Source organism: Etheostoma spectabile, chromosome 6 (genome assembly GCF_008692095.1).
Source record: "Etheostoma spectabile isolate EspeVRDwgs_2016 chromosome 6, UIUC_Espe_1.0, whole genome shotgun sequence".
NCBI lineage: Eukaryota > Metazoa > Chordata > Actinopteri > Perciformes > Percidae > Etheostoma > Etheostoma spectabile.
In genome coordinates, this window is record NC_045738.1 from 7,773,491 (window position 1) to 7,796,423 (window position 22,933).

General features: G+C 39.8%; 3 protein-coding genes across 5 annotated transcripts in view; 2 read left to right on the plus strand and 1 right to left on the minus strand.

The window, feature by feature from the left end:
* The first annotated feature begins 56 nt into the window (after window positions 1–56).
* zdhhc11 (zDHHC palmitoyltransferase 11) lies at window positions 57–4,263 on the plus strand. Its single transcript, XM_032519295.1, has 11 exons — window positions 57–380; window positions 1,223–1,441; window positions 1,922–2,100; window positions 2,222–2,323; window positions 2,428–2,552; window positions 2,648–2,803; window positions 2,913–3,031; window positions 3,115–3,164; window positions 3,249–3,312; window positions 3,394–3,472; window positions 3,763–4,263. Exons 2-11 carry the CDS (start codon window positions 1,223–1,225, stop codon window positions 3,900–3,902), a joined length of 1,233 nt encoding a protein of 410 aa, XP_032375186.1. The 5' UTR covers window positions 57–380; the 3' UTR covers window positions 3,903–4,263.
* A 1,843-nt stretch (window positions 4,264–6,106) lies between these two features.
* LOC116691558 (tubulin beta-1 chain) lies at window positions 6,107–8,495 on the minus strand. The gene is made up of 4 exons (XM_032519294.1): window positions 8,231–8,495; window positions 7,558–7,666; window positions 7,366–7,476; window positions 6,107–7,262 (listed from the first exon to the last, which is right to left on the minus strand). Exons 1-4 carry the CDS (start codon window positions 8,285–8,287, stop codon window positions 6,202–6,204), a joined length of 1,338 nt encoding a protein of 445 aa, XP_032375185.1. The 5' UTR covers window positions 8,288–8,495; the 3' UTR covers window positions 6,107–6,201.
* Window positions 8,496–11,939: 3,444 nt separating this feature from the next.
* Window positions 11,940–22,933, plus strand: part of tppp (tubulin polymerization promoting protein) — a 15,644-nt gene continuing 4,650 nt past the window's right edge. Inside the window, exons 1-3 of one of the 3 annotated variants that reach the window (XM_032519299.1) lie at window positions 11,940–12,247; window positions 19,201–19,281; window positions 19,788–20,123. In XM_032519299.1, coding sequence (XP_032375190.1) covers window positions 19,268–19,281; window positions 19,788–20,123 — 350 coding nt within the window. In that variant the 5' untranslated portion in view covers window positions 11,940–12,247; window positions 19,201–19,267. Of the gene's footprint in view, window positions 12,248–18,087; window positions 18,559–19,200; window positions 19,282–19,787; window positions 20,124–22,933 lie in introns of those variants that run through there. The other 2 variants (XM_032519298.1, XM_032519297.1) reach the window with 2 other exon arrangements.

Genomic DNA, 22,933 nt, shown 5'->3' on the forward strand with positions numbered 1-22,933 from the left:
GGGTTACATTTCCAAGGGTCTACAACCCCAGGGCCTAAAGGGCCACAATAAAAAGCTGTTGAGGAGAGCTGAAGTACACATGCGCAGCAGGGCGGTTGCCATAGCGCCGCTCCGACCTGCTGAGTGAGTTAATTCTTCAACTTCTGATTCACGTCCTTCGGTGACACAAATCAAAGAACGTCGGAGGATTTCAGCCGTGTTCACGGGTGCTTTTTAGTTAACGTGGTTTTTTTCATCAGGTCTCAGAGAATTGTACTTGTTGAAGCACCTGCTCGGCTGATATACTAATCGTGGGATTTCAAGCGGTGGAAATGTCCGTCCGTATTTGAACAGGAGCATAATTGTTTTAATATCATGGTCGTTGTCTTTTAACAGCAACAGTAAGTAATTCTTCAGGGATTAAAACCACAGACCTATAGCGCTGTTGTTGGCATACTTTATTGTTTATATTTTAAAATCAACAAAAGTTTATAAGCTAACGATTACCCTGTAGGCCAAAGTTACTCGACAATAGCGTTAAATTTCACTCACTGGTATGACATTATTGCAGTGCATGATAAACAAAAAGTATTGTTATAAAGCCCACGAATGGTTTAGCTATTTCCAGGTTTTATCGAGTTTTTATGAACTTTTAGCATAGTGTTGTTTCAGGCATAAGCCAGGAGCTGTACATGTGATTACAAGGCATATAGAGAAAGGGATATAACGTTAGCATTTTTACCCTGGGTCAGCTGGTTTCTGTTATGTGACAATATTCTCCTTGTTATTTATGCATTAGTGCCTTTGCCATTTGTAAACTTGCACTGCCAGTTTATTAAGTAGGCTACAGTTATCTTAAAATACTGCAATATTTGGCATTAAAACTACCTTCATTAAGTTAATGTTAAGAAAGCTGTTCATTCAACTCATTTTGTAGCCTGTACGTCTGTTGAATTATATTCCTGATGTTTTGTCCACATATACTGTATATACATATTTTGTTGTATTAGTTGTCAGTGTATACCTTGCTAAAAATAATGCAGTCTGAGTGTAGGTCCATAATGGCTGAACAGTCACTATCTTTATGCTCAACTCATTTTCCTAACTCCCCAGGAAATGCAGCCACACTCTGCTGGAGCTAGACTTGCACTTGCATGTAGTAGGCTATGTCATGTGTTAAGTGTGGATGGATGTTTGAAGTCGCCTGGAGGAAGCTTTTTCTCAACTGATGTCTATTCCCTAGATGAACTGCTTCAATCAAAGGCTGAGACGCACATCTCCCATGCATGGCAGCAGCAGGAATGAGCTGGTCCCCTCCAAGCCTCCCAGGATAAACGGATGGGCATGGCCCCCTCAGACATTACAAGTGGTTGGCTGGATGGTGTACAGCTACCTCGCCATAGTAAGCTTTGGCATCTATATCCCTCTTCTGCCTCTGCCGTGGAACCATGTGCTCTATGCTGTATCCTTAACAAACTGTCGTTGTAGTGGACAAGGGAGTGTTTAGCGATGGGTCTTTTGGATCTGAATCTGGAGCAAACATTTGTCTCTGCGTTACAGTTTTGCTTGCGCTGCTGGACAAGACAAGGATGTTGTTGTGTGCGCTGGCTGTATGGGCTCCAGTCATACCAGTTGTGACTCTGTCTCTGTTTCTGTTGTCTCTATTGAGCCCAAAAAGACATAATCACTGGGGGTTTTGTCCCATGTTCAATGCTGCATTATATCAACACTGGTTCATTCACCTAAAGCTTTCACTCAGCCATAAGAACAGTTGATTTCCTCTGAACTGCTTTAATTTCTCACACAAAAGATCCACTTATGTGCAACAGTTTGCAGTTTCTTGTTTGGTGTCAATATGTGTGCCACTTACTATTCTGCAGTATTATTACATATGCAGTACTTTTCCAATATTATTGCAATTTTCCTTGACTGTTGTGTTCAGGTGACGGGAATAGCATTTATTGTCCACTTTGTTACCCATATTGCTACTGCAACTATAGACCCAGCAGATGTCAGTGTGAGGGCCAAACAGAGCTACTCCAGTCCAATGCCCCTTTTTGACAGGACTAAGCAACAGCATGTCATCCAGGACCTGCACTGTTATCTATGTGAAATCAAGGTGTATGTATCCAAAGCAGTAGTCTGTGGGATTTTGCTTTTTGTATTATTGGTGATTATAAATTGGAACATCATGCAAAAAAATATGTTTTAATGATATTTAACATAATCAATCTTCATGTAGTGGCCCCAAAGTAAAACACTGTGGTGTTTGCAACAAGTGTGTGGAAGGCTTTGATCACCATTGCAAATGGCTGAACACCTGTGTGGGTGGCAGAAACTATTGGTAAGACAATGTTTTGGATGGACTTGCTTTATCTGACTTCATGGTTGATGTTTAAATGTGGAATGCTTTATGAACTAACATCTGGTTTCATGTGTTGCCTTCAGGTGCTTCTTTGTGGCACTGTCCTCTGGTACACTAGGTGTCTTCCTGCTCGCCGTTGTCATCTTGTTCATATTTATTCAGCATTACCTGGATCCAAACAGCCTACGGACCAACCCACAGTTTGACAGTGAGTCATTATAATGGGCCTTCTTAGGAACAGCATTGAAACTATTTTTGTTAATTGCACCATTAGAAGCTGTTTCTCTGTTGTCCTTTCTATAGGTATCCTGGGGAATGGTACCTGGCTGGCGTTTTTACCCTTAGCACCCGTAAAGACTAGTTCAGCTGCTCTCCTTACATTAGCCTTCATAACAGCCATGCTGAGCATCACCTGTCTGCTGCTGCTCGGTCATCTGCTAGGCTTCCACTTTTACCTCTGTGAGTCACAAGCGTCAAGACAATGCATTTTATAAATCTCTTCTCCTCCTCATCCAATCATTAATCCTTCTATTCTACTCTGCTGGATGTTCTCTTCTTTGCTTTACAGTTTATAAAGGCATAAGCACATTTGATTATGTAAAGATGCGGCGCCAAAAAGAAGCCAAAAACCGAGACAATGAAGCAGGAAATCCACATGAAGCAAAAATCAATAACAAGGCCCCACAGGTGAGACCCGGCCTTAGCCTCTCACTGTCTGTCACTTGTTTTTTCTGTCATGTGTGTAAAACATTTTCTTTTCTTTTTTAAAGAATCAAGAGAGTTCAATTGACTGTGAGCCAGCATTATCACAGCGTTCAGGGTAAAAACAAACTCCTTACAGGTCTAGTTATGCTTTCATGTATTCATATACTAGAGAATTAATGCCAGTCTGGTTTTCCTGCAGTAGCTGCAAATTTGATGATAAAGGCCCACTCCCAAGCCATCTTTCAGAGTCCCTATGCACCGAGGTAAGCATGTCTACTTATATTTTAGTTGAATGATTTTACATGCATCAAATGGGCAATACTGCATAAAAATCTGTTTTGTAGTTGGAGAACTTTGGAAAATCCTCAGAAAAGGAGACTGGTTTTCATTATAGCGCAGAAAATCCAACACAGAACACAGCAAGTAAGTATTTGACTTCACTATTGTTTGCTTTCTTTGTGTCAACCTAATTTACAAAGACAGAGGAGCAGAAATATAAGAAATGTAATATTCTACAAATAAATACACCACCACAATGGAAAGGTTTCACATTATTTATTACAGGATTGTTTGATTGCGTTACAGTGTAAACTGTAACTGTAAAGCATACATACACATCTACATTTGCCTGTTAGATTTATTAGTATAGATTACTGAAGAAAAGTTTGTAAATAATAATTATCTCATCTCGTCTTGTTTCCTGTGTCTGAAAGGCAAAATGTCTGTGAGTGACATCAAGAGCTGGAAGCCTGACACTGAAGAGGCTCAGAGTGCCGGTGTGAAGTCTGTTCACCGTGTTCCTGGAATGCAGGATCCTCTGGGCAGCTCCGTTATGACTCCAGATGATACTTAGCAGTAACTAATGTCTGCATGGCGGCTTATCAGGATATACTGCTCTCAGGAACCACTACTTATGAAGATATGCTTCATGAAACTGAGCCATACAACCATGGACCATTGTTGATAAAGACAGGATGACTTAGACGTGACAACACAGTTTGATACACATCATCAAACTGTTTGTTTTTTTCTTTCTAGTGGATATATTGTATGCAGTCTGAATAACTGTGGATCTGTCATTGTATTTTGTATTTAACGGTTGTAATATTTAAAGCATTGTTCTTATCTTACTGACTTTTACAACAAGTCAAAGTAGACATCCAGGTTAGCCTCTGTTCCACTAGCCTGAGTTGGATAGATAGATGGATGGATTTATTTTAGCATCTACCTGAAAGACTGAAACATGACACTACAAACCTTTACCATTTTGTCAGTCTAACTTGGTCTAAAGACCTATGGCAAATGCATTGTCTAACTGAAGGTAGTGGAGTAGATATTAGCATGGAGCAGAGCCAGATGTTGTAAACATTCAGGGCTCAGACCAAAAGTCTGTGGAGAGATTTTTCCAATTTACGGCAGCTATTTGCTCATTTTAAATCCATTTGGTAAGAGAATCCTACCAAACTACATCATTTTGGGGGGAAAAACATGATAGTTATAAAATTATCCTGTAGAGCCTACATCCTATTTTGTATCTAATTGTTCTCCAATGGCCGTCATCATTCTGATACCAGAACACAACAAATGTTAAAGATGACTCATTTTCACTCCTGCCACCTAAAGAAAGGCAAACATTGTTGTTACTGTTTTTAAGATGCATAACATAGGTAGGGTGGGAATTTGGTGTAAACAGAATGGCTAATATGACATTATACTATGCTGGTGTAGAATTCACAGAATTAATGTTGAGCTGACAAATTTGCTATATTTGAAACCCTCCCATGATAATCTAGACTGCTCTAAATGCAATACACTTAAAGTGATACATCCTCTGAATGCCCTATAGGTCTCTGGTTTGTGGTTGTAATTTTTCTTGAGGCTGTGGTCATCCTAGAGGTCACAACAGATCATATTATACAGGAACGTCAGATTTAAAAAATGGTCTCACTACAATGCATGCTACTTTGGGGACACATTCATCACACATGAATACAACTGAGCTCATTGAATCCACAAGAGTCTCGGCTTTCCAGTCACTAATATATGCAATTCTAAGAAATATTCAAATATACCATATTAAGGATAGGCAAAATAACACATTGATACTGCAAAAACACTGCATGTGGTTAGCATAAAGTGGCCACGTCTGTAAAGGAGAGACTCGTAGGTGCCCATAGAAACCATTTTCATTCGGATATCTTGCCAGTTTTCCCCCTGCCAAAATGTAGCCCCCCTCCCGACAAGCTAGCATGACATGGTTGGTACCGCTGGATGCGTTAGGTCGTCTAGTTTGTCCATCTCTGAGACGGAACCCGCAACAGCCTCTGAAATAAAGTAAAGTCTGCCTGAAAGATGCGGGGCTGTTCTCTACTCTTCAAGGTTTAGCTAGTACAGCGCCTGGAGACTTAAATGCGCGAGGCTACTATGCAGGTTATTGAAATTGCCAATTTTACAATGAGGTTGGATATATTCCTTAATTTCTTATTCTGTAATATGTCTACTCAAACTCTTAATTGATAACTGTAATTTCAGACATGTTTGCTGCTACTAGTGACATTTGTATAATTGAAGCCAGTTATTTTCACCACTAGAGAGCATTTAGCATTTATTTAGCCTGACATACTGATTCTAGTCAGACCCATAGACTGGATATTAGTAAATTATAATACAATAATTGATATACCGTCAATGTCGGACCCATTAATCTATTAAGGCCGGACCTAAAATGTTGTGGGCGGAGCTACATTTGGCATGTATTCAGGATTAGCTACAGAGCAACTATTACTGAGTTTCTGGTTTATTGGTCTGTAGACATTCAAAATCAGTTAACCAACAATTTTTATTTCGTTTAGCCAGTTTTTAGACCATTTAGTACAATATATTTTGTAATAAATTCTATATTTATGTTAATTCAAAAGGTATTTGAGATGCATTGCAGAAGTATTTACTAACCTACATTTGTAGTACTCAAATCTCATTTCTGGCAAAATACCAGTTATGCAGCTACAGTTTATGTACAATGTGGAGCATGTGCACAAAAAAAAAGTCTTGAACTAGGAAGGCAGACTAAAATGCAGAATTTATTAAGCAGACAGAACACTGAAAAGAACATTACAACAATTTTACAGCAGAGCTTTCTAGAAGCAATATATTTAGGCCAGCTCCTCCTCACCCTCTTCCTCAAACTCTCCCTCCTCTTCAGCAGTGGCATCCTGGTACTGCTGGTACTCAGACACCAGGTCGTTCATGTTGCTCTCTGCCTCTGTGAACTCCATCTCATCCATACCCTCACCGGTGTACCAGTGGAGGAAAGCTTTGCGCCTGAACATAGCTGTGAATTGCTCAGAGATGCGCTTGAACAGCTCCTGGATGGCCGTGCTGTTGCCGATAAAAGTGGCAGCCATTTTGAGGCCACGGGGAGGAATGTCGCAGACAGCAGTCTTGACGTTGTTGGGGATCCATTCAACAAAGTAACTGCTGTTCTTGTTCTGCACGTTCAGCATCTGCTCATCCACCTCCTTCATGGACATGCGGCCACGGAAGATGGCAGCCACTGTCAGGTAGCGCCCGTGACGTGGGTCGCAGGCAGCCATCATGTTCTTGGCATCAAACATCTGCTGTGTGAGCTCTGGCACAGATAGTGATCTGTACTGTTGACTGCCTCTGCTTGTGAGGGGAGCAAAGCCTGGCATGAAGAAGTGCAGACGTGGGAATGGCACCATGTTTACAGCAAGCTTACGCAGGTCAGCGTTGAGCTGTCCAGGGAACCTTAGGCAGGTGGTGACACCACTCATGGTGGCAGAGACCAAGTGGTTGAGGTCACCGTATGAGGGGGTTGTGAGTTTGAGCGTGCGGAAACAGATGTCATACAGGGCCTCATTGTCGATACAGAAGGTCTCGTCTGTGTTTTCTACAAGCTGGTGGACTGACAGTGTGGCGTTGTAGGGCTCAACAACTGTGTCAGATACTTTTGGGGAAGGCACCACGCTGAAGGTGTTCATGATGCGGTCAGGGTACTCTTCACGGATCTTGCTGATGAGCAGGGTGCCCATACCAGAGCCTGTACCACCCCCCAGGGAGTGTGTAAGCTGGAAGCCTTGAAGGCAGTCACAGCTTTCAGCCTCCTTCCTCACCACATCCAGAACAGAGTCTACCAGCTCTGCACCCTCTGTGTAGTGACCCTTAGCCCAGTTGTTGCCAGCACCACTCTGACCTGTAAGACAAGAATCAAGATTATGTGTCATGCATTAAGTGTGCATAATGAATAGCTGGCAAGTGCACAGGAAAAAAATATAATAATAAATTACATTACTTACCAAACACAAAGTTGTCTGGTCTGAAGATCTGACCGAAAGGTCCAGACCTTACAGAGTCCATGGTGCCTGGCTCCAGATCAACCAGCACAGCACGGGGTACATATTTCCCACCTACAAAAGCAGGTCAGAGGTAAGGAGAAATGGCAAAAAGTCTGTAGTTCATGCAATTACAAATCAGGGCTTAGTAATTACCTGACGCTTCGTTGTAGTAGACGTTGATCCGGTCCAGCTGCAGGTCACTGTCACCATGGTATGTACCAGTTGGGTCAATACCGTGCTCATCACTGATCACCTCCCAAAACTGTAAAACAAATACAACCCGTTTTAGCTCCACGATAAGGCTAAGTAAATATTTCTATTAATCATGACAGTCGGTTTTATTTACGTTCATTGGTATATATGACAGTCAGATTTAATGTAAAAATATGGGCGTTAAAATTTCCCGCCGTTTGCCGACCGAACAATGGTGATATAGCGAAATATTAACGTTACGTGAGTTAGTCAACGTAAATGCCGTTAGTAAGTTACGGTTTGAATTGCTACCGTTAACTAACGGTTTTGAGTGTTGCTACAATAGACGGTCGGACGTTAAATTAACATTTTACAACATGACAAAATTAGATTTAATTATTTATACGTTTATACTCCGACACATTAAGGCCATCAAGACGAAAATGAATCAGTTCAAATTAAAAGATAAACGGTAACTTTCACAAGGAAGTTAGCTTATGGTTTATGGCAAGGGTAGCTAACGTTAACGTAACGGGCACAAAGCCCCGGCTCCTCCCAGAACAGATAACACGTCGTTTTTTAAATACAAATTTAATCAATTCAGAACTCGAAATCCAAATACCGTGTTACTAACCTTAGCACCAATCTGGTTTCCACACTGGCCGGCTTGAAGATGCACAATTTCCCTCATTTTTCTTGCTGGAGGTAAGGTATATCTTGCAATGACTTACTTTATCTTTCTTAATGTGCGACACAGCGGCTCAAAACTGTTTTTATATGACAACTAGACACGCCCCCTAAACCTCAGCTCGAACGTTTATTGGCTGATTTGCGGAAGCATCATCTACAGACACAATTTTAAACCAATCAAATGTTCAAATGCTTATCCGCATTGCAACATTTCGGATGCAAAACACCACCAAAGAAGAGATTTCTATCCGCCATTGGTCTAATCTACCTGCCAATCACATTCGTCTCAAAAGCGTGATCTATAGGCGTTGGCCACCGCCAGGCCTTCTTCATCCCTAAAGAGGAAAGAGTCGGCTTGTCATGATGGTGCGAAAAGCGTTTCGACAGTAACAAAAGATTGTATACGGCAAAAGAAAAAAGCCAGTGACACATTTTATTTCTTCGATCACAAGAAACCTTTGATTTTATCAGTTATAAGACAGCAATCCTAGCTGAATACTAGTACAGTCCAGTTTTCTTTCTTCCACAGTTTCAGAGTGGGCTGCCTGTGATGTGACCTTATTATGATACATGGGTAGCCTACAATGGGTGTAGACCTATAGCATAATAGTAACACATATACGGCCATATGAAACCCAGCAATGTTGTTTCCAATGAGTTTTTAAGATTAAAATATCTATAGGCCTAGCTAATGAGATTAACCTTAAGGGTTTAACGTTGGGCAATTCTAGTAAGTAGCACAATAAGATTGGTCTAGGCCTAATTAATGTCTTCGCTGGACTGTTGGTGGCCAGAGGGAATGTAGGCTACAATACGGCAAAAAGATGCTTATCTTCCCAAGACTGCCCTCTGAACCTCATCTGATGTCCAGTGCACTTTAAGTCTGCATTAGCCTACATTATTACATTACCACAAGCCTTGATGGTTTAAATGATAGAAATAGCAGGCTCTTGTATACATTTTTCAAAGACATTAGGCCTAAAAGGCAGAACATGCATGCCTATGAGCAAAAAAAAGGGTCTCAGATTATGATGAAAACAGACTGGACAGAATGAAATCACTTGATGACACAATAGGGTATCTCAAGCTGCATCATTTGGGCTACTATGTGGTTAATAGCAGCCTTTACACCCTTTGGAGTTTCTTGGTAATTTCCCATTAATGGAAAATAATAACCTAAAATGAAGGGCAAAGCACTAATATTTACCAGTAATATGTTTAGTTGTATTTTAGGCTATAGGCTACAACATGGATTCATCAATGGTCTTATTTTGTTAATATATAGCCTACCGATAAACTTCAGTGTTTGATACTTCAAGCTTGGTGTTGCTGCATGTATTTTATTTTCTTTGACTGGTAACAACGTTACCAGCTAACTTATAGGACTCGCCCTTTACACCTCGCTCAACTTGCATGTGTAGGCCTATTGGCTGATTAGTGAAAGCATCATGCAGACGCTAATTTAAACTAATCAAATGCTCAAATGCGTATCCGCAGTGCAACATGCAGATGCCACCAGAGAAGAAATGCTTACAAGACATTGGTCTAAACCCCAGATATAGATATGTATAGGACTATGGGTTTGATCTGCCTGCAATCACATGCATCTCAAACGTGTGTCTTGTAAATCTATACCAATCTAAACCAAACAGACATTGGTCTACTTTACACATGACGCAAGTTAGTAGCTCGTCATGATGGTAGAAAAGAAATGCAATGTGTCACAGCTGCACATTGGTGACTGTAAAAGACAGTGAAACATTGGATTTTGTCGATCAAAGGAAATTATTTTAATTTGATCAGGTAGGCTATAATACAGCCATCATAGTTAACTAATAATCGCAGTCCACAGTTTTCTTTTTCCACAGTCATCTGGTTTTCACAGGATGTGACCTGGGCTACCTTAGCCTACTGGAAACCCCTAAACAGCCTTCTGAAACCATAGACTGTAGGCTAAATAAAAATATTTATTATAATATACAGTCTAGACTCTAGAGCATGTAAGACCATTTTTTGTGTTACACGTTTTCTAAAATGTTATGCTTAATATACATGTGCAAAGGATGCATTATCGTATTCTATGTGCAGTATCAAGCTTCTTCAAGGTTCAAAATTCTTATTTCATGTTGTTGACATATTAGAGTCAAATGTGTTTACAGAGGGAATTTTGGATATCTCTTTTGTATCACTCCATAAATCACAAAATACTGTGTGATTGGCCAAAATCTCCTGTCACAGGCTAGATTTTTTTTTAAGCCTGACCACAAAAGCCAGGAGATCCAGAAGTCTCTCTCAAACCACTTGTTTATTGCCTACATCATGCTGAATGATATTGTTCAAGAATGTTGTTCAACACATGACATACAACAGCTTTAAATAGGCCTATGCAAATAAAGCATTATCTAATAATAACTTTTGGTGAATTTAGAAGAGATCCGTAAACCAACGCATGAACGGAGGCCAGCAGCTCACCGTCCAACGCCTGCTCTCTGTCCAGCAGGATGCCTATAGCATTCATCCACGTTTGTCTCAGTCCCCCCTTTGATGTAGAGATGGGAATGGACGGAGAGGTGGTCTCACTTGTCCACAGTTGGGATCAGAACTTTATAATTGAATTACATACTGTTCTACACATTGTGAGCTATACACTATTTTCAATTATCAAATCACACATTATAATAGTGTGACATTGGCCACATGTATGGGTGTGTACTGTGTTGTAGAGTGTTTTTTTCAGCACTGAGCCAAGAGTCCGAAGCATTTTTTTCCATTCCTTGTCATAATAATGTCATAATCCTTTTTTATTGTTTGCCTGAAAGGAAAATAAAGTACATGCAAGCAACATCAAAAGCATGAAGCCTCAAACATTGAAGTCAATGAGTTAACAAAATAAGACCATTAATCTATGATGTAAACAAATTGTTTGTAGGCTAAATGTTAATGCTTTGGGCCTTCAATTTACTGTTTTCTGTGTAAGGGGAATTCACCAAGAAACTCCAAATGGTGTAAAGGCTGCTATTAACCACATAGTGGCGCAATTGATGCAGCTTGAGAAACACTATTATGTCATCAAGTGATTTCACTCTTTCAGGCTGTTTTCATCATGATCTGAGCCCTTTCTTTTGCTCATCGGCATGCATGTTTTTGTCAGCATGCTCTTTATGCACTCTAAGAGTGAATAAATACGCCTGACATTAAATGATAAATGGATGTTAATGAGTAGGCTAATTATCCTAGAGCTTTGTATTACAGCCTGCCATTTGAGCCAGAAGTAAGGCTAGAGGTTACATAATGGCCACCTATGTCCAGCCATTAGGCTACAACTGGTTATGTAACACATTAGTCCATAGTAGACATCAGAGGAGGGAGGCTCAGAGGGCAGTATTGGAAAGATGAGCATCCCTTTTTCCTCTCATCGTGATATAAAGACAACTCCCTCTTCCAACCAGAGGTCCAAGCAGGACATTAAGACATCATGTGCACAATGGCCAGGATCAGGGTGTACGCAGTTTAAAAGTGTTACCATTATTTTATCTTTTTGCTACCGTGCGTGGCCATTGGCCCCTCACTTCTTCCCTACACGGCTCATGATCCCACACAGGAACTCCACACTAACGGTTTATTAATGAAGCTGTAATGACCCTTCTTATTAAGCCACCCTTTGTTTACATCTTCAATCTCGCCTCTCAAAGCACCAAAAAGATGCACCGTGCTTCAAACGCTTGTTTATCAGCGCTCCACTAAGCACTGTGGCACCATCATCTACTGAGGCAAGAAGCAAACAGCTCGTGGCACCCGGCAGCAGCCAATCAGCGCGCTGGTTTCTCTTCAGCATCTCGCAGGGACCGGACCCTCGGTCAAACTCAGCTCAGGCAGCAGGCAGGAAAGGGATATCGAGACTCCGCAACGCGCAATTATGGTTTTGTGAACTTGACAAGGAGGTGGAGGATTTCAACACCAGGTGATTAAAACTGAATTTAGCATTATTTTGTCGCCTGTTTTGGCTTGCGGTAGACCTGCATGATTTCACAATATGAAAAATTTAAGAATTCGATGACTGTATGTCAGCCCACACCAATTCAGGTGCTCCACGAAGGTGCTTTTATGTTTTGTTTTAATGTCTCTGCATGCTTCCTGTAGACTACACTGAATTTGCAACATTTGATGCCTTTGATGCTTTAGCATGCTCCGCACTTAAATGTAAAAGGGTATGCATATTTACATAGGTTATATGCCATGTTCTGCCGAAATGCACTAAGGGCTGACAATAACAAACTGATCACGTGGACTCCGTGAATTTGCAAGTTTACGTAAGATGTTTCGCTCAGACACACTGGTTTCAGCAGCAGCTGCAGCCATTTCCAGTGACATAAGCCATAAACCCAAGCCTTCTCCAAATCTTTAAAACGCGGGCAATGAGGGCCAGAGAAAGGATTCTCCAATGAGCACCGTTATTGGTCATGAAGAATTTGGCCTGTGGCTGCAGCCTTCGTACCAAGCTGCTGGGTTGAATATAGTTACATAAGTATGCACGTAAAAAGATGTATGCCCTCATTTATTAGCTTCCTGATTCTCTGTGAGTGGAACTTTCTTAGGGGTAATAAATGGAGTAGAAGGCCATTCAGAAGGTAGCCTAGTATGTTTATTCCTCCTCAGCAGGGGCTTTTCTGTGGAGGATTTGGGGGTTTAGCCCAGACCTCTGTAGGGGGACCGTCCCCTGGAAGGTATTTTTTTTTCATAAACAAGCTTTGTTTTCTTGCTTTTTAATGCACTCTGGCACCTTATTTACATGCAACGTACATGCCTTAACCATTTAAAAATTGAGGTGGTAATGTTTAGTAAATTTAAAACATGTATTGACTAGAGCTGTAAACAGTTCAATGTACTATAAATGCCTATGCTAACAGTGGTGGAATGCAGTACCTACATTACTTAAAAAATATAAATAAAAATATTTCCCTGTTACTTTATACTTCTACTCCACTACATCTAAGAGGAAAATATTGTATGTGTTAATCCACTACATTTATTTGACAGCTTTAGTTACTTTGCAGATCATGTTATTTATACAACATATAAATCAACTAATACATGATGTACTGTATTGTAGGTTAAACGACTCAGCCATATATCAAGTAGTTAAAATGAGTTCCCCCTTTACCAGCTGCAACGTTAAAGTGATTAACATAAATCCATCAGTTATCATTGGAGCCACACCATAATGTTATGACATGTGAGGTTTGAGAAATAAAATTACACTTTAAATTACGATTAAGAGAAATTCACTTCATATTATAATGAATGTTACTATGTTACTTTGGCTATCGCACATTCACACACATTACGTTATGTATGTCGAGCTTCACAGGTGCGCACTCTCTTTTTTGTGCTTACTCAATTGCAAACAAACAGCTTATATATATTATTTTTTAAAGATCTGGGAAAATTCATAAAACATTTGGGGCTGTAGCCCCGGACGGCAAGCCTAGCGACGCCACTGCTTCTAAATGAGTTGGTTTTGTAGCTTTGTTCTGGTGATAGGTTGAATTAGGTATACATGAGAAGAAGACACAGTCACTGACTTTGCCCCAGATTTCACTGTTGTAAGTTTCATTGCATTGGTCCAAGAGCCTCTGGGTTCTGTCACAAACAATTGACCTCAGGATGGAAATTACCCTATTTTTGTTTGTGATGACTCAAATTCAGGTCACGTTTACAAAATAAAGGGATTGCTTTTGGGCAAACTGAAGTCTTGTAGTCTGACAGCATTTTCTTTACTACAGTACACAAAACCAAAGGACACATTTTTTCTTTGACATTGACCTTAACAATATAGAGAATTGTCATTATGCGGTTCATCTTTTGTGTGTGTGGTTGCTGGCAGAAGAAATTTTGTAACAGAGACAGTAGATGCCATTTCCATAACATTACAAATACTTTACAATGAGTTATCCTATTTAATTAAGAGAGACATTAGACAACACATCTGGCTTCTAGAAATTTTAAACTGACTCAGAGCTATTTTGCTGTTGGCTCAACGGGGCTTTCTCCATCTGTGCCAGGTCAGGGACACTTACTGTATGCTCACAAATGTGGGGTTGCAAGCAGTTGCAGAAGGACCCCCATGCTGTCTTACACTGCTTTATACCTCTATTTGGCTTGCTACTGCTGCCAACAATAATTACTATAGCTTGTTTCAAACATGTTGTTTTTCAACCACACGATGCTTGCCAAGATCTTTGACTCACAGAGCAGTTAAAAGGTTTAGGGAGGCGAGGACTGACAGAGACAGCCTGGTTGTGACCTCAGACCCGGGATGCAGCATGCTGATGTCATACTCTCCCTCCTTATCTTTGGGGGAGAGTGAGGAAGGGGGACTGTGGCCAAACTAGGAAATGGTCAAGAAATTGTATTTAGTGGTATAAGATGGTGCAGTCTTAAAACAATGTTAGGGCTTTCATGTTATTTGTTAATCTCATAAAATTCCCTGAAAAGACCAAAACCAATAAGTTTGTCCATTTCTCACAGTTTGTCAACTTCCCTTATTCCACGTCTGTGGCCATAAACCCATCAGTTTACTGAAGATGTCATTTTTTAAAAGGGGTAACAACGACATTTCTTCATTTATAAGAAGCTGCTAAATAATTTCCTAAAACAGCCAGGCACTGTAGTTTTTAATAAATGTTACTCAAACATGAGAAAATAGGGCATTTGTTGGGGACTATTTTCAGCTGCGGAGTAATACACATTTGCACTAGCCTCTAGGTGCACTAGAGACTAGCTCCATTATTAGTTAGATACAGTATATTTTGTAATTTAATTATTTTTTTAATTTGTTCATTTTTTTATCAGTTTACAATGGACATGCAGAGAGTAGGATGACATTTTACGCATCTTAAACCACAATGAACTCCACTAGATTGGTTTATGTGGTATTTAATGTCAAAATAAACTACATTGCCCATGTTCATTGTAATGAAGGGACTTGTAACCCAGTGCAACAGTGTGGCTCATTAGGGCTAACTAACAAATTAGTTTTTTTATCTTCAGATTTTTAAGCAATCAATCAATCAATAATTTGGTCTACAAAACATCTGGAAAACTGTTTAACATCTCTTTCCCTATTTCCTTGAGACTAATGTGACGTTATCAAATGTATTGTTTTCTTTGGCCAACAAAATTCCAAAACATCATTCATTCATCAAATTTGAAGCGCGTGAACCCTCAAATGCTTGCAATTTTGCTTAAAAGATGAGGGAAGATGAGACAAAAGTTGCCAATTATTTTTCTGTCAGTCGAATATTCTATTAACGGACTTACCATTGCAGCTCTATGGGTCACTGATGTGTTTAATAGTTTAAGCCAATAATGGGGTATGGCACAGAGGATAGTCACCACTATATACATTGCAGAAAGTTGGCAGAGATTGTGTACTATATGGAGATCGGTCTTGAGCACACTGTGGGGCGTCAGTGCGTTCCGTTTTACCTTTTGATTGACTGACACCATCACATTACTGAGCAGCTGCCTAGGAAGGACACTGATAGAAAGCAGATGGGATCTCTGCATGCCCACTGACCACGATGGAGGAGTGGGCCTCTGTTAAACACTCCTGTTTCTCGCTCTCTCTCTCTCTCTCTCTCTTTCTCTCTCTCTCTCTCTCTCACACACACACACACACACACACACACACGCATCACTCTGACAACAGTGTCATCATTTTGTGAGTTAAACACCATCTGCCAAACTAACATTTAAAACTCATTTTTTTGGTATTTCAGCCTGCATGTTGTCTACTGGCTGATTCCCTCCCTTGAGAATAAATAGAATGTTCCAGCCATGGCTGCGTATTGTTGCTATGAATAGATGCAGTTCAAAATGGGTCAATTTATGGTTAAAGCACTCATCTGTGCAATGTATTGCCAGAAGGCGAGTGTATGTAAGCATGCTGTCATCCAGTCACAGATTTGTCTCTGGAGATCTGCCCTTAACCAAACGGCTTCTCGTTGTGGCAAAGTGGGCCACAGTAAAAAAGGCACAGGAAAAAAACTGTTCTACAAAGATGTAGGAATTTGGCCAAAAACACCAATTGGTAAAGTACAGCTTCACAGCACCAAATGGTCTCTATACATTGTCTATATCGTTTTTAATGAAACAATTTAAAAAGCTTTGTCAGAGAACTACACTTAGGCCACTGAACTGTGTTAATGACCTCTCTCATGTATTTAAACATGATGTGGTTTGAGGAGGCCTGTTGTACTGAGGACTTGGACACTTGAAACCACTGACTATGAATTGGAGAAGGAGAGTAAAAAGATTCCTTTGTTTCACATTGATTTAGCTGCTGTCATCAAAGCACAAAGGAAAACCCACTGCAAGTAGCTCTAACTCTACTTAGGATGTGGATCCTCACTGAAAGTAAAGTTAATAACGATGGAACCTCAGTGTGGGCATTACAGGAACACACAAAGCAGATATTGTTCTGCTTTGTGTTTTCATGTGATGTAGGTTATTATGTATTTAGGTAATTGTAATAAAACGTTTTCTTTCCTTTGCATTACAGTATACTTCTTTTGATTATAAATTAGTAAACTCCTCCACATAAACATAACTGTTCTTGAACTACTTGATTACAAAATGTGTGTAATAGAGTGTGATGTAATTAGAGCTTAAAGGTCCCAGGGCATAAAAATTTCACTTTATGAGATTTTTTGACATTAATATGAGTTCCCCCAACCTGCCTATGGTTTCCCAGTGGCTAGAAAATGGCAATAGCCCTGGGTATCCTGGGTATCCTGCTCTGTGTTCGAGAAAATGAAAGCTCAGATGGGCCAATCAAGGTTATCTCCCCTTTCTCTGCTTTGCCCACCCAGATAATTTGGACCACCATGAGAGAGAGACATCATGGCTTTTTACTCCTCAAAAGCCACAGACTCAGAAATGGTACATTCTAAGGAAAGCTCATTGTGGGACTGGCTCTAGTGGCTGTAATTCTGCACCAAGGCTGAATTTTGGGAAAGAGACTTCAGATATGGTATTAGGGAATCACTAAGGCCTATGTAAAAGTATCCAAAGAGCTCCATGTCATGGCACCTTTAAACACTTGATACATTAATTAGTCCATGGACAGAAAATTAAATGCCACGAATTTGAATAATAAATTAATTATTTGTCTATTTTCTGGCAAACATGCCACATATTCTTAAGTTCTAGCCATTCAGATGTCATGATTTGCAGCTTTTCTGTTATATATTATCTACAATTGAATATTGTTTGAGTATTTGCCTGTTGGTCAACATTTTATAGACAAAGAACCCCACTGATTAATTACTATTCAAAGTAATTGTTACTTTACCAGCCCTTGATATCATTGAATCAGTTCTACAAAAAAAACAACATCATTTTTAAAGTAGGGCTATATAATGGCATCGATCTCCTGTGTCGTTTTCCCAAGTATGTGATGGTTATAAGGGCTGCATTAAATACATTTTAAATAACTTTTGAGCTTGGCTTAACATGTTTTTTATTTATTTTTTATTAAGTATAGTTTAGAGAATGATACTATGGATATAGTATAGTAACTCCTTTGTGGTGACATGTAAATACGTTTTACATTTATACCACTTGGTGGTATGTATGCTTATACTTGAGAAATAAAACATTGAGGCTTCAACAGCGTCAATAACTCTATCTGGATTGTCTTGGCCTCACGCCTTCGATGACATAGGACTACAAAACCCCATGCCATCAATAGTGGTACTCTGCGATGTCACCATGCGTGTATGTGTGAAGAAATGGGCCTGGGTCAGACAGAGAAGCCAAATTGGACAATGGGTTCCCAGTGTCTGTTGCTCTGAATGCCATTATTCATAGACATTAATAATCTCTTCTTTTCCCCCTAAGAATGGACATTCTAATTATAATGGCTTTATGCAGTTTCAATCTTGGAACTCTTGTACCCATTTAAGTGTCGACTGTACTTAGCGAGGTCACATTTGTAATTGTTGGTCACAGGGTTGTGGAAACAAAACCCTTCGCTTTACATGGTGCCACTGGGGGTGAGTGAAAGCACTTTATTGGTGACTTGGTGGACTTGCTTGTAACGTTGCTAGCTAGAGCAGACAGTTTGGTTTACGGGACACAGCATCTCTCGCTGGTTTGCATCTTGTTTAAAGTGTAATTACTGGTTTTAAAGACGTTGTTGGGGTGTACTTTGCCATGGCAACACACTTCCTTTAAGGATGCTGAGCTGAGTATGGGAACAGCTGAAAGGTGAGCAGACCACCATCACTTGCTACAAATATAGAGCAGGGTTACATTTTCTAAATATAAGAATAGGCTTTTTTATATGGCAGTAATGTGACTTTAATGAATAATGACAAATAGAAGCATTTCAGATGTGGTTCAAGTGTGAGGCTGTGTTAAGAAGGTTAAATGATTCTGCTTTGTACATTGAGATGCAGATCAGGATGATGTCAGACTGAATGAAATCATCTGAAGCAAGAGAGGGGAAATCTTTGCTCAGCATGCAAATCCACTAACACACATATGTTATCTGGAAGTCATTTGGTGTTAATGATGAAGCGGATTTTGTTCTTGTTCCTTTTTAGGCTGTAGTTATTATTCCCTTCACTCTGAAGGTTTACTTTGAATGTAGCTTTGTGTGTGTGTGTGTGTGTGTGTGTGTGTGTGCGCTTGTGTTTGTGTGTGTCAGAATGGATTAGACATTATGTCATAAATCATTGTGTTATTATTGGAGCATGATTAAAGAGTGGAATATTGTACTTTTTATTGAGCTGTGTTAATTATTTTCATTTGTATTCTTTATTTATTATCCCTTCCACTTTCTGGCACTCACATGTGTACAGACACGTCCTCTCACAGTATTCACCTCCATTCTCATCTGTTCCACAGCACAAAGAGAAAACAAAAGTCAGCTAATCCAAGCACTGCACAGAAGGAACCAAATTCCTGCACAAGCATGGCAAACCAGAAGTAAGTTTTTAGAAGTCATGTAATGAGCCTTCACCTCACATTTTGTGTCTCTTGGTTCTTGACTTGTGCGCCTTTGGAATTCCACAGAGATCTATTTATATTCTTCACCTCTGCGCAAGAACACGCAAGACATCTGCCCATTCAAATTTAGTGTGAGCACAGAAACACACCTCTGGAGAGTCTAATCGTGCCTGTAACACAGAAGTACCTCACAAAAAAGGGACAGCCAAAGACAAATTAGCAAGCTGTGTCTCGACCTGCACTGTTAACTTTCTGCAAAAGAGTTTGTCCATTGGAAAGTCTTGCAGAACAGGTTTCTAAACCTATAAATCTTGATAAGAATATTTATTATATTATTTATATGTTGTTACTCGATAAACAGCCATTAAGACCTCTTTAATATTCAGTTGTATGGTTCAAAACAGTGGCTTCAGTGCATGGACTACATTCTATGATGTACACCTCTTACATGGACAATCAAACGATGTTGTATTTTTTCCCTTCAGAGACAACCTAGACGACTTTAAAGTCCAGACAGCCAAGCATCCTAACATGGGCTTGGCCCCTTTACGGCCACACAGTGAACAATCTAAAGACCGGTTGTCCAAAAGGCTTTCAACTGAGTCTAATGGGACCAGTGAAGGAGGAGTTGGGTCGTCTACACCAGTGGAGGTGACTGCTTTGGAGGAGTCTTTTCGCCGCTTCGCTATCCACGGTGACACTCGCGCCACTGGCAAGGACATGCACGGAAAGAACTGGTCCAAGCTCTGCAAGGACTGTGGCGTGATTGACGGCAAGAACATCACTCTTACTGATGTGGACATCGTCTTCAGCAAAGTCAAGTAAGGCAATTTAAGCCTATTTTAGCTGCCTTTCATTGTTTAAAGGCCTGTTAATCTTCCAACATCTGAGCCAGAGTCTTGTAATAGGCATGCCATTACAGGATTATTTTACAACATAGTGTAACTGTTGCAGCTGCAGAGATGACTACAGGCTTAGTCACCCAGATCAGCATGCCCAAACGGCCACTAAAGTGGTTGGAACATGGTAGCATTGTGGTTGTAGAGAGGAAAACTGTCTTTAGACTTCACTGTAGGAACATGTTTATTCTAATGTATTTCATAAATACATACATACAGTACATACATACACACATACATGTATACATGCATACATGAATACATGCATACCATGCTCAGAATTAAATCACTGGCATGGTCTGTAGCACGAGTAAAACAGGCACAAACCTTATTTATAACCCCTAATTAGGTTTTCATTAGTGTCTGTACTGACGAAACAATAAGCAAAAAATGTTTGTCAAACTAAAATTAGCATAAGCATTAATGAGACAACTCTATGGTAAATCTTTTTGTAGTTATTAAATTCTGGGTTTTCAGGCAGTATTTTGTAAGATGCCTTTCTTTCTTAAATTAAATTGGCTCTGCTGAAGCTATCCATCAGAAGCAGCAGGCGGAGCAAGAGGCCAGGATGGCTCATCCTGTATCTCCCCGGGTCAGCTTGATTCATCCTTAACTGCCTGATTTAAGTGAAGTAGAATCTATAAATAAGCTATGACCTGAATATTATTTAGCCAAAGAATAAAGGCATTTTATCCGTATAGCTGTGCTTAGGTGGTTTAGAGTGTATTTGAGTTGATAACACATTGACAGATAAGTGAAAATATTTTCTGCACCACATTTAGTGTTGGTATTGTTATAGTTTGGGCCACATAGTGACACAAAAGAAAGCTGTTGTAGAAAAGGACAGGGCTTTTACAATGTGGGTTTGTATGTTTATTGCACATGATTATTTAATTCATATACACAAAGCAGCTTTGAATATTTACCTGGTTGAATGTTATAAATGAAGATTATTCTGCTTATTCTGACAGCACTAGAATAGAAGAGTATGGTTTGCAGCCTCTCATAATGAAGTCTTGTTTCAGGAGTGAGAATCTCACATTGATTTAGTGTATGTTTCATCTTCTATAACCATCTCAGATGTATAACCATCTCAGTTCAATCTTAGTCACTTTGTGTACACACTTATATATAGGAGACTCCAAAATGGTATTAGTGTGATTTTTCAGTTTTAAACTGTTTATTCATTTCTTTATGACAAAATAGTGTTAAAAAAGCAGCTCCAGGACTATTGAAGTCCTAAATCTTAGAGAGTACTACACAGATACAGTACAGTGGAAACTAAAATGGCTATATCTTTTAATTTCTATTTTTTACATATCATGTAGAAAGATTATTTTAAGGTATTTGAAATAAAGTATTCTATATATTTGACAAGATTTAAAGTTTTTATCATAGATCATCAGATAGTCCATAGCATTTCTTGTTTCAACATATTGTAACAACCCCCACAGTCATTACCCTTACGACTGTCACTGCAGCATATAACAAAGCAGAAAACAACATGCAGACTAAATCATAAAAATTAGTACTTTTAGTTTTCACGTGTTCATGCTTAGCACTATTTTTGCACTTAATGTACATTCTCACTTCTTACAACAATCTTGACAAATGTTCTTACATTTGTAAAGCAAAAGAAGTATCTGTTTTTCAGGACCGTGAGTCACCTACATCAACACCTTCACAGTTGGCATGGCAATGGGTGGTCATGTACGGCTGTGAACATTTTCTTGGCAAGGTTAGAGCCACTTTTTAAAGCGGACTGTGGGATTTAAAGTTGTGTACATCCTGCTGCATTGGTGAGAAATATTTAGAAATGTGCAAACAATATGGTGCAACCCCTTTAAAGATTTACATGTCATACAAGCTTTTTGGAGTGAATATGTGCAGTGTTATATACATTAGGTCCTTGAATGTGAGTTTACAGGCTCTATCATCCGTTACGACCAAGCCTGTTGTAAGATTGGGCGTAACATAAAATGGATGAATCTGGAGGAACCAAGGAAAAAAGGGAGAAGAGGTCATGGTAAAAAAAAAAAAAAAGGATTTTTTTGGAGATCAATTCTATTATTGATAAATTTCAGTCTGGTTTTAGATCCCGACATAGCACCGAGTCAGCACTGTTAAAGGTGCACAATGATATTGCCTTGTCTGTGGACGCTGAGAATCCTGCTGTGCTGGTTCTGCTCGACCTCACAGCAGCCTTTGATACAGTCGACCATGCAGTCCTTGTATCTCGCCTAGAGCACGTCGGCATTCGTGGCACCGCGCTCCAGTGGTTTAGGTCATACCTGGCAAACAGGAGTTTCTCTGTCGCAATTGGTGACCACTGCTCCTCAAAGGCGTCGCTGCCCTGTGGGGTCCCACAGGGATCTATTTTCGGCCCTATTCTATTTTCAATATATATGCTACCACTGGGATCAATTTTAAAAAAGCACAACCTGTCTTTTCACTTTTATGCCTACGACTTGCAGATATATTTGCCCATGAAACCAAACGAAAACACTGCACTTACTAAGCTACTGGACTGCATCACAGATATAAAGCAGTGGCTGTCACAGAACTTTTTGCACTTAAACGACAGCAAAACTGAATGCATTTTGTTTGGTTCTCCATCTATGTCAAATGTTCTCACCACAAACTCTGGCACTCTGGCCCCCCTTTTTAAATCTCATATCAAAAATCTCGGGGTAACATTTGATAATGGGCTCAAATTTGACAAACAGATTAGC